The sequence below is a fragment of the Sinohyriopsis cumingii genome, unplaced genomic scaffold, assembly GCF_028554795.1.
Source record: "Sinohyriopsis cumingii isolate HCF-2022 unplaced genomic scaffold, ASM2855479v2 utg000695l, whole genome shotgun sequence".
In the NCBI taxonomy this organism is placed as follows: domain Eukaryota; kingdom Metazoa; phylum Mollusca; class Bivalvia; order Unionida; family Unionidae; genus Sinohyriopsis; species Sinohyriopsis cumingii.
Window position 1 is genome coordinate 1,754,395 of NW_028315924.1, and position 12,568 is coordinate 1,766,962.

A 12,568-nucleotide genomic window follows, 5' to 3' on the forward strand; every position below is an offset into this window, starting at 1 on the left:
ATTGACAATATAAATAAATTTGAAAAGTCTTTTGTATTTTGTACATTTAAAAAACTTACATGCTGAATTGACAAGAGGCCCACCATGTTGTGTTTCTCTTGAACAGTGTAATTTATCCTGCTGTTTAAATATGAAAAGTAATTCTCTGAGGTATGGACAATTGAATTCCAGTTAGCAGCAGTTTCTGTTTAGAAACACAAACAATTAAAAAGAAAACAACTGAATTTACACGTAAATGCAAACCACGTTTCATCCTTAAGCAATAATAGCTCTGTTACGAGATTAAGTATACATGTACACAACTACCAATTAGTTTAATTCTGACTGCATGTGTACTTTATAGGGATGGCCATGTCATTTTATGGGGCTAAATTATCATTTCCAACTGTGGTATTTTTTTACTTTATTTATCACAAGATACATGTGTTTGATGTAAAGCAATGAATTACATAGTGTCCTTTTTATACCACAAATCAGAATAAGACCATAGTTTTTATGCATTTACCCTCCCCACCTTTAGAAACTTAATTGGTCTGTCCCTAATAAAGACTTGACTTCAGTGTATGTTTATCAGAAATCAAGGCAGTAGCCACTGCAATCACTGGTATAAAATGTTTGCACCAGAAGATGCCAATTTTTCAGCTTGGGAAATCTATCACATGAATGACCTGGCACATTGCATGTAATACCAGTAGCTCAAATTATGGTCCTGTCAGTAACAATGGGGAAAGTTTACCGATTAAGGTGATGTATGTAACACGCAGCATCAACATGATTCACAGGTGCTTCACCAGTCTTTGGATGGTTGTTAGAATATATCAAGCTGTGTACTGGGTCCACAGTAATTGTATCCAGGGATGTAATTTTCACCAGGGTATTTACTCCATGTTGTCCCCAGTAGCTTTGTTAATGCAGTAGCACCAACCTTTTTTAAATCTTGGACCCTATGCATTTGCAGCGGATGGAACTGGAAGTTACAAATAATCTAAACTAATTTGCTTCACATCAAACACAGTAATCATAGCTCATCAAGTACCTGTTGGAACTCAAGTTGGATTTGTGGTATGCATTTCTGTTTGACATTGTACATAACTGAAAGACATAATTTTATTACACAACATACAATTATTCAATGGCATCATGAAAAAGGAAAAATTTAAATGTATTAAAGATTTGAGATCCTCTTCATAGGAAAAAATCAAAGATTTGAAAAGCTCCACTCTGACTGACTTTTCCATGCAGGTAACACCTAAACCATCCCATCATGGTGATATTTCCAAACTCAGTTCATGCACTGATCATTGGCTCTGCTGGATATGGGAAAACTCAACTGCTGTTGAATATGATTTTACAAGTGTTAAAGTGTTATTGCTTGTATGTGATTGCACTGTCAGCTAATGATCAACCATGTCATGATGTTCTCCAAGAGTTTTAAAAAATCGTTGAGTGACAAGAGTATTAACGTCATGAGAAGTGAAGTTTCTGTCGATTTCTTTTCCACTATTGATGGAGCACCTGATCTTGATGATTTGGATGAAAACACAAACAATCTTGTCATGTATGACAATGTGATGACAATGTGACGCATGAGAACCATGTCAATCTACACATAATTTCACGAGGTCAGCACAAAAACACCAATGTAATCTGTTTGACTTGACGATATGCACATGTGCCTAAAGTGATCTGAGATGAATGTAACACATAGAACATATCCTTGATGCTACTCTGGAAGCATTAAAAAATCACGTCAGCATGACTTAAAGATATATACCATGTCTAACTGATTTAAATGATCAACATGACATACCAGGAAAATATCAATATGTACAACCCGAAGAATATCATCAGCATACTAAAGAGTTATGTTAAGAACCTTGGAAAAGAGTTTGTAGCATTTGTTGAATCAGAGCTGATAAAAAGATTTTCTCCATGTGATATGCAGATTTTGAAAGACCCATATACAGGACTCAATCCGAAATAGTTATCTCAATGCAATAAAAACCTTTTTCAGCTTGCTTCTATTAGTCTGACCATCCCACTTACCTCAGTGCCTTGTGAGAGGGTTCTCTGTCCATAATGCCACACAGTTACTCATCAGAAACAACCTTTCATTGAAATCTGTTCATGATAAAATGCTTGTTAGATATAAAGCCAAATGTCCCTACTTTGACATGCAGGTCTTTGCAAAAAAATGCATGCATCAAATTTCAAGAAATAAGTTCTTGGAAAAAATAAAATTCAACATTGGTGAAAGTGTAAATTTCCTTTCAGATGCATTAAAATTTGATTATTGTGCTTGTTTGTTGATTTTAAATTTTTAGTATGATACACATGGAGCATGCAATACAAGTTGTAATTTCTTATGTTCAGCTAGTAAAAAAATTAGGAGTGAGATGAAAATTTGTCAGTATATTCTTGATCCCCACATTTTTCGTTTGATCCCTAGTTCTGGCACTAAAGCTTTTTGTTTTAACCCTCTACCTTACTGCTAGGAGATACACTGAAAATATTAAAACGTCAAGCTTAAGGTAAAGAATATCAGGAAGAACAGCAACTGGAACAACCACACAGGTGGATGGAGCAGCAACCAAGATGTACACCCACACAAAAAGAACAACCTGCAGAATTTTTGCACAATTGAAGAACAGTTAGAATAGGTAGACAAATAAGCAAAATTTTTGATAAACCAACAGTTACCAAAACATACACCACAAGAGAAAGGAGAATGCCTTGGTGGACTGTACATCCCTTATAATTGACCTTCACTTTAACAGTGACTCATAACCAATCACATCATGAACATAAAAACATATCATCATGTGCTGATGGATAAACTGGTTGAGGATATCAATGATATATTTGATGTTCCTTTAAGTTTGTACACTGATGAGTTCTGATGAGACACTTTCTGTGGAAACACTTCATGTACTTTGCAAAATTTGTGCTGTATCGTAATAGGTTGTTTTAATATTGCATGTTAGGCTCAAATAAACAGTAATGCAGAAAGAGTGAAAACAACAAATTTTGTAAAATTTAACAAATAATTTGTTTCCCTGGAAAAGGAATGTAAAAATGGAAAAGAGAATTTATGGTTTTAAGAATCAAATCCAAAAACACCCAAGAATAATCCACAAATTAAATTTTAAAAGTCACAATAATGAAATGATAATAAATTCAAGTTCGAGTCCCGACGAAGAATCCAAAAACGGAAGGCAATAACATGAACTCTAGTCATTATGGTGCTGATCGTTACAGTCTTTTGTGATTCCACAGTCAATAATATTCTGGGCTTGAATAAAATTTCACTAAATGTCTTTATCCAAGAATTCTATATGAGCACTCAGATGTTTCCGGAGAAATGAATTAATCTTTTAGAATCCAAATAATCTGAAGAAAATTTAACATATATCTCGAAAAATGTTCACAAACAGACACTTTCCAGTGTATCATAAAACCCCAAATTGACTAACTTCTCAATAGAGAAAGGTTATACTCTAATCTAAGACTCAGTTTTGGAAATCCCTGGTTTGTGAAAGCAAGGGTCACATGATCATGTTTACATATTAAATTGCATAGTCCTATCATGACCTTGACAACAACCAATCATTTTACTTTAAGAATACAATAAAATAAAGTTGTTTACTTCACTGACGATTTTTGAAACAAGGTATAAACTTTTTACATGCCTAAGGTCACGTATTAATACAGCCTCAATTTCACTCTTATTAATCCCACAATAAAAATAAATAAAACAATGTTGTTTACATTAAAGCAAGTATTAAGGTTTGGAACTAGGTCAACCTGGATAAAATGTTCCTAATTGTAGGTTTTCAAAAACTGAACTTAATTTCAGAAAATGTTATCTCCAGTTAATAGAATTACATTACAATAGCATGTAATAGAATACATAAAAAAATTAAAACTAACAAACAATTAAATTAAATCATATATATATATACATATATATATATATAGAGCAGTAAATACAACCTAGAGTGATATCCTCAATGATTACAATCTCATCAATGTAACCAGAATTCAGTGTTACTTTTCTGCACCTGTTACAGCTGGTGAATCATACACACTTGAAATTGCACTTTTGTTGCTGTGAGTTTATTACAGCTGGCCTAATATCCAATCACAATTGTTTGGCAGTCTGCACACCAATAACAGATTTATGCTTTCACAAGATCATGGTATATATTGGGGTATGGTAGAATTTCCTGCAGGTATGCATGATATATACTCGGAGATATAAATAAGGACCTTCTCAATACTCAAATAAGGAATGACTGGATGGAATTTATTGAATCATTAGGCCTAGACCAGCTGGTAAATGAGCCTACAAGGGTAACAGAAAAATCAAGCACTTTTATTGATCACATTTATACTAACCTACCAGACAATTGGCTTGTGTTAATGTACCGAATGTTGGTCTTAGTGACCACTATCCTATTTTTTTGACAAGAAAGGTTAAATGCAAGAAAAATAGGAAAAAATACACACAGAACGATCACTTACAGATCATTCAAAATTTTTAATGAAGAACAACTTCTCAATGACTTATATAAAGTTCCATGTAATATGACCCAAAATTTGGATGACATAGACGAAGCCATGAGGGTGTGGACTGACTTATTCATGGATGTAGTATCTAAGCATGCACCACTGAAAGTACATCGAGTAAAGACTGAAATTCAACCTAATTGGCTTAATACTGAAATCCTAGATGCTATGAAAACACGAGACCAATTCAAGACTATGGGAAACCATGCACAATATAAAGTATGGAGAAATAAAAAAACAAGTATGATTAAAAAAGTTAGAAAGAACTTATTATCAATCATTGCTTGAAAACAAAAAGAGCAACACAAACTCAATTTGGAAAGTCTTCAATGAAATCACTGGAGGAACGCACACAAAAAAACCCAGACAAATAAAATTCACTCACTTCTGGTAAATGACACCATAGTCACTGATGAAACTGACATTTCAAATGTTTTCAATGATTTTTTCACCAACAATACCACAAAGTTCAAAGAACCAGTGATAGAAAACAACTTTAATGAACTGAAAAAGTTCTGCAGCAGCAAAAACTCTGAGGAGGTATGTTTCTCTATCCCACCAGTATCAAAAAACTTTGTTAAAAAATGTCTCAGTGTAGTTGACACCAAGAAAGCTACAGGACTTGATCAGATTGGTCCACGACTCATTAAATCTTCTGCCTCTGCTATTGTAGATAGCAAAACATTCATAATTAATTTAAGTATTGCAACCTCATCTCCCCAAAATATGGAAAACTGCAAAAGTAACTCCTATTCACAAATCTGGTTCTGGTTCTAAGGATGATGCTGATAACTACCGACCAATCTCAAAACTACCAAACTTGTCAAAATTGATTGAAAAACATGTCCATGACTCATTCGTATTTAACCAAACACTTGCTGTTACACCCTAATCAATCAGCCTTTAGACAGAACCATTGCTGTGAGACTGCCTTGATCTCCCCAACTGGTAAATGGCTTCAAGCACTTGACCAAGGTAGAATAATAGGATCTGTATTTGTAGATTTTAGGAAAGCTTTTGACATGGTGGATCATGAAATCCTTTTGAAGAAACTGAAAATCTACCAGTGTGATGAAAGAACAATTAGATTGGTTTACTTCTTACTTAAGTGAGAGAACACAACATGTTTACATAAATAATGTTCTGTCTGAACCCGAAACAATTAGATTTGGAGTACCACAATGCTCAACTCTAGGTCCATTACTATTCATTTTATTTATTAATGACCTACCACTTTTACTAAGAGACTCAATGTCATCTACAGATCTCTATGCAGATGACACAACATTGTCAGACATCCAGAACACAAAGCATAAACTCAAAATTTCTTTACATAATGCCCTAAACAAACTGGAAAACTGGTGCACATGTAATGGCATGGTGGTAAATACTGGTAAAAACTAAAATATTACTTATCTCAACACGGCAAAGAAGAACAAATCTTGATAGTGATGAATTATGTCTGACATGGAAGGATACAAATTTGCAAATGGTCTGTCATGATAGACTACTTGGTGTTCTGGTAGATAATAACCTATCATGGACTGAACATATCAAACATATCAGTAAAAAAGTCTATTCAAGTTTATGGCTTCTCAGTAGGATAAGATATTTTCTCCCTGAAAGGCGCAGAAAACTATTTTATAACAGTTACATACAACCCTATTTGGACTACTGTAATACAGTATGGAGTAATTCAAATGCTGGCACATCTTCAAAAAAGAGCATTTTGGCTAACATCAATCCAGAAAAAGCAAGGAAAATTTAGCTTCTAGGTTAAAAATATTACCTATTAAAGACCAAATCTGTTTGAGAAAAACCAAATTAATGTACAGGATATCTCATAATAGTGCTCCTGAATATTTACAATCACTATTCCAGTATAGGCTACCTGGTAATACTCCCCACCTGCGATCCATATCTACCAAATAGTATAAAATTCCCATACCAAATAAAGAGTTATTTAAGAAAAGTTTCCAATACTCTGGAACTCTGCTCTGGAATAGTATTCCAGCTGAGATTAGAAATGCTCACTCTATTTCCTTCTTCCAAACCCAATATATCCAGTGACTTCAGAGATGCAGCTAAAATAAATAAATTCCTTTGTATGAGGGCCTCAAGGTAGATTAGTTTTTAGCTAATTGTGTTACCCTCTTTAAATAAGGTCATTATTGTTATTATTATTATTATTATTATTATTATTAATTATTATTATTATTATTATTATTATTATTTCCTCAATCATTGATAAGGTCCAATGAAGAATTTTGTTGTTGATTGGTAAAGACTCTACAATTGCTATATGTACACACAATCCCTCACTTAACATTGGACAGTCATCATTGAGAACTGATTTTGGCTGGCCCAAAAGATATTCCTGAAAATGAACAATCTGTACATGCAGGATCTAAAGGAACTACATATTGTGAGGATTACCTCAGTGACTCAGATCAATTTAACATGTGATGCTGTCAGTGGTTACTGAGTTTTGAGAGCAGGTATGAAACAACGGGCATGGTAGATCTGGGTTGTATACTGTTTGGGTTTTATCACCCATGGAGCCAGATGATTTTATATGTATCTTTTGTGTGATAGTAATCACTTGACACATTTGTTTGACACTTGTCGATCTAGATGGCTTGTTATATATCTTTGATGTGAAACATGGATGATACAACTGTACACCAGAGATTGACCTGACATTTAAATATGATAATGACAGTTAAACATGGACATGTAAAACCCATGCACATTGTTAAAGTGAGAAAACTCATTTATGCTACATATTTGGAACTGGCTTCAGTGATCATGTACAGCTGCATCATAGGTATTCAGGGCACTGACCTTGTGCTGCACCAATTGCTAAACAAGTTGCAATGTGAGTTATTGATAGCATCAAAAGTCCTGCTGTGGATTTTATGAAATCACTTGGACCACAGGCGGCTCAATCGCTTCGAGATTGACTATGGCGATTAGTGAAATGACAACCAAACAATGCTACCATTGACAGAAACTATGCTGTCTGTGGTTGGTACAATTGTTAATGAAGCTGCTCAATGACATTTGTCAGACTCTGCGATTACAAATATAGCAATGGGGAGTGAATTACAATTGTCAGACTCTATGATTGCAAATATAGCAATGGGGAGTGAATTACAATTGTCTCACAAATGCATTCAACAAAATCTGTGGTATATAAACAGTGGCTCAGTTCAAAGGTATATCTGATCCTGCATGTGAGATGGGCATGTCTGTGTTGGTGGCTTGAATAAATGAGATTTTCAGTATTATATGCATCCACCCACCCCCCCAATCAATGAAAAATAAAATTACAAGTACAGTGCATGTCTAGGTGTTTGCTTCCATGTGAGACATTTTTGGAAATTGAGGGAAAACTAGTATGTGCCAAGAATGACAACAATTATGATGCCAATGCCAAAGTGTGATTTGTCAATAATGGTATCATAGCATTGTTTAACTGTTTTTATCATTCCAGTGATGGAAAGGAAACCAAATCATTTTTTGATAATGTTGACATAGCTACAATGACTATGCCAGATACAGTGATGATTACATGAAAACAACTGTCCCAAAAAGTATATTTGTTAAAGATACAACTGATGGTGCAGATAATAGACCACAGAGCAGTCTCAACACAAGCGATGAACTGTATTCGGTGGATATCACTGGTAAACTAATTAGCATGGCTAAGTTTGAGACTGTGCTGGTGGAAATGGACAATCACAGACAACTCCAAGTACAGATAAGGAACTGTGTGGTTGTGGATTTACAGAAAATAAAAGTCAAGTAATTTGCTTTGAAGGAAAAAAACACATATATATAAATGCCAACAGTACAAGTAGACTTTCTGCCACAAACTGTTATGGAAATACAGAACCTGTATGGTTTTGTTTCTGCAAATGTCATCTAAAAATGATATGGAATAAGCTCTACTGGATTATATTTGGAATGCCCCCAAAACATTGCCCTGAGGTAAAACATCTGATGTATCTCAAAAAGATCTACAGCATATAATTAACAGCATTAAGCAAGAAACTCTAGGAGTTATGATATGTCTTTAATAATAATGGCATTCAAAGAAATAAAACATAAAATAGAAAATATGGAAAAAGTTACTATCTCAAACATTAAATACACTCAAACTTGCAAATATTACAATAGTATGCTGATACGTTATAATAAAAGTCATAGGATATACTCAAAAATAATGAAATGGAGCAGAAGCCAAACAGATAGCAAAATAAATGTTAGATAATATCAAAACTGAACTGAAGTTTCATAAGTATGATGATTATCCATATATTTGGCAATATAACCAAGTGGTAGTGACCATTGTGGTTTTGCCTGGGTTATTTAATTTTCATGGGTGATTAATGCTAATACAGTGGGTTGCACAATGTGTGGTTTGCTTGCTACAATGAGCAAAAGTCTTGGGTGATAGATGCTGTGGCAAATATCAGGACCAAAAAATGAAAAAGGAAAAGGGCAAATCTTGCATTAATAGCACTACTTGTTGTATCAAGTTGGACCTGAATGAGAATAGTGCCATTCAGACATCCAGAATGGCCACCATGGCTTCTATCATGAATATTTTGTTACCTCTAGTCTTCCACAATGGAAAGTCATATCAGCCTTATAATATATTTGGTTGTAAGTTACAATGGTGCTGATCAAACTCCATTATGCCACAGTGATCTTTTTTTTTTGAAGTCTGAAAATGTAATTAGTGCTGCTCATCTTGAATGATTGTCTAGTTGGTCCTAAATTAAAATTGTTCTGATCTTACATTATGACTAAACAACTGCTAACTTGAAAATCGTGTTATTACTCATGAATATAAGAGATGGTTTAAGCACTCAACACTTTGCCATGGTTATCATTTTATTTAGTGTGAAAATGTGATAACAGTTCCTCATCATGAATGGATGTCTAGTTCGTCCTAAGTGAAAATGGTTCCATCTTTCAGCCATTATGACTGCCACAATTACTGACTTCAAATCGTGTTACTATGCATAAATATAACAGACGGTTTCAGCACTCATCAGTTAGAAAAAAAGAAATGGTCTTATCTTGAACTCCTGGAAAGTCTTAAAGTCAATAATGTATCAGTCCTTTCAAGGGACTCTTGGGTTTTTTAATGGAAAACATCAAAATATTTTTCTAATATGGAAAACATCCAATATTCCTTATTCTTGATCTACAACTCTTAGACTCAAGTCAGAAGATGAGCAATATCAAGCACACGTTAACCTCTTGTTTACCTAAACACATTACATAAAATTAAAATTGTGTTTATTAATGCATATTTTAATTAAGGTGTAGGTTTTTAATATAGGGTAAAAGACTCCACTTTTACCCACTGCATAGAATAGTCACAGTTGTACAGTACTTATATTCTTTTCAAATATGGCCTTGGTGATTATATTACATGGCACAGTGAAATTTGCTCATCTGGTTTTTTGAACTGAAGCGATGACTTGTAAAGGAGCATTTTACCTGAATCTAGACTTCCCCACAAGCACGAATACTACATCAGTGTTCTATATATTTAATTTAATTCTTTGTTTGTTAGTTTTATATATATAAAATATTTTCATTACATGTTTTTGTAATGTAACATTTCATGCTATGCTTGCCCTTGTACAAAATTGAGTTAATTTCTGCTTGACCTGATTGACTTTTTACACCTATGTTAAATTTCATGTAAAAACCTAATAATGGCTTTATTATTCTCTATGTGTATGAACTTATATCAGGCTTTTTATTCAGGTAAACAAAATGGAGTAAATATGCTGATTTGGGTCAGGTTTTTGGAGTTTCCTATGTAAATTGTATATGTTATTGTGTTCTAAATAAACAAGACTCATTAAACCATTCTAGAAGGTTATTTTCCATTAGGTAATGTTATTTTTTGAAAATGCTAATTGTGACCTCAGGTCATGTAGAGAAGTATATAATCTTGTGATTGTGAACATTTGGTCTTCAAGCTTTAACAACTAGCACCTTCAAGTTGTATTATGTTGCAACCAGTTTGGGCTAAATTTTATTTTCTTGAAGTTATTGAATTTAAGTGATTATTTTACCTGGAAATACAAAAGTTTTCTAATAAAATTCTTGGATAAAGACATTCACTGCAATTTATAATATATTCAAACATGGAATTATATTACTGTGATTCAACAAAAGACTGTTGATGCATCAGCACACCATAAGCTATAACAGACATGTCGTCGCCTTCAGTTTTGGATCTCTTTGGAATTTTTACAGTTTTATTCAGGACTTTATATTATTAGGACTTGCATCTGTAATTGTCAGATTATTTTGGGATTTAATTCGCAATACAGTATGTTCTTTTTTCTCATTGTCACTTTGTATTTTTTGGGAAATAAATTATTTGTTAAACTTTACAAAGCTTCTTGTCTTTCACTGAAGACTTTTCTGTTACTTATTTTAAGAGCATAGACTCATAATAATCAGGAAGAAAGCAAGCCAACTATTGATTCTTCCTGTTTAGATGAGGACACTGTCTGTTTCACTTTGAACATACACATGCTTCTTGATCGTTACTTTTTGTGTTATGATATAATGTAACACATTTAGATGTAATCTATAAATTGGTCATGACTATGACTCTTACACCAAATTACTTTTGACTTTAACTTTAGATCATTTGTATTTGTGCATGTTTAAATTTCATCTGTTTCTCATCATGATCATGGTAGATGAAGTACAACCTTAGCACAGATTCGTGTATACTGAACTTGCTGATTTTATACACAGATAAAACTGAAACTTTACTCATATTCCAGGGCCATACGGCATCATCTCCATATGAAGTCTATAAAACACTGAATCCAACAGGGTCAGGAGGCTCCTGTGTATTACAAGAACAACTCTACACAAGCACACTAGATCTCCAGCAGAACACCATGTTGAGTGATAATAGTGACAAAACTATATTTTTTTCCTGTAGAATTGAGTATCCAGATCCCACCATGAACCTCATCACATCTGGGTCACAGACTATCACATTTGCTGGTATGCAGATCCAAGAGTAGCAAAATTAAAAAGCTGCATGGCCAAATTGAAAATTTCATGCCAATTTTAGTTCATAGTAGGGTTCCTAAAACTCACAAAATAATTACCCAGTGAGCACAAGTGTATCCTACAGCTTTCCATCAAATTAAGGGTTAGTGAAAATGTTTTTGCTGCACATTCCAACCTCATGTATATCCTCTTCCATACTCACTGCATATTCCAACCTCACCTTATCCTCTTCCATACTCACTGCATATTCCAACCTCACCTTATCCTCTTCCATACTCACTACATATTCCAAACTCACTTATATCCTCTTCCATACTCACTGCATATTCCAACCTCACTTATATCCTCTTCCATACTCACTGCATATTCCATCCTCATCTTATCCTCTTCCATACTCACTGCATATTCCATCCTCACCTGTATCCTCTTCCATACTCACTTCCATCCCTAGAACAGTCATTCAGGACAAGGAGGTCATAATGCAAAATTTTCACACTAATACTCCTTCCAGCTTTTACTGTATTTTGTAAGAAGAAATATTTGTAAGTGCCAATTGAAAGTTTTCAACATGGTGTATTTACCATCTCTCGTGGATCATGGGTGGATTCTGGGATGATTCTCTTCTTGAAGATTGGTGCAACATTATAAATAAACAAAGTTTTTGGTCAAATACCTTAAAGCGGTATGGGCATTTTAACATGCACATGTGATGATTCCATGTTGACCTCAAGTTGGCAGTGATACATTAGGGTGGTCCCAACAGCCAACTTCTATTTTACCCTTTACAACTATGTATGTTAGTTAATATGAGGGTCTGGTAACACCACACTGAAGAAAATATTCATTGACAAGTGGAATCAATGAAATATTTTAGCAAACAATCTGTCCAGGAGGAGCAAAACAGTCCTCATAGAATGGTCTGTGAACTAGT

At 34.0% G+C, this 12,568-nt stretch overlaps 1 protein-coding gene across 1 annotated transcript in view; it reads left to right on the forward strand.

The window, feature by feature from the left end:
* The window catches only part of LOC149773286 (uncharacterized), a 68,423-nt gene that overhangs the window by 23,939 nt on the left and 31,916 nt on the right, over positions 1-12,568 (forward strand). The window contains exon 4 of the mRNA XM_089946512.1: positions 11,400-11,628. Within this exon, the coding sequence (XP_089802638.1) occupies positions 11,400-11,628 (229 nt within the window). The remainder of the gene's footprint in view (positions 1-11,399; positions 11,629-12,568) is intronic.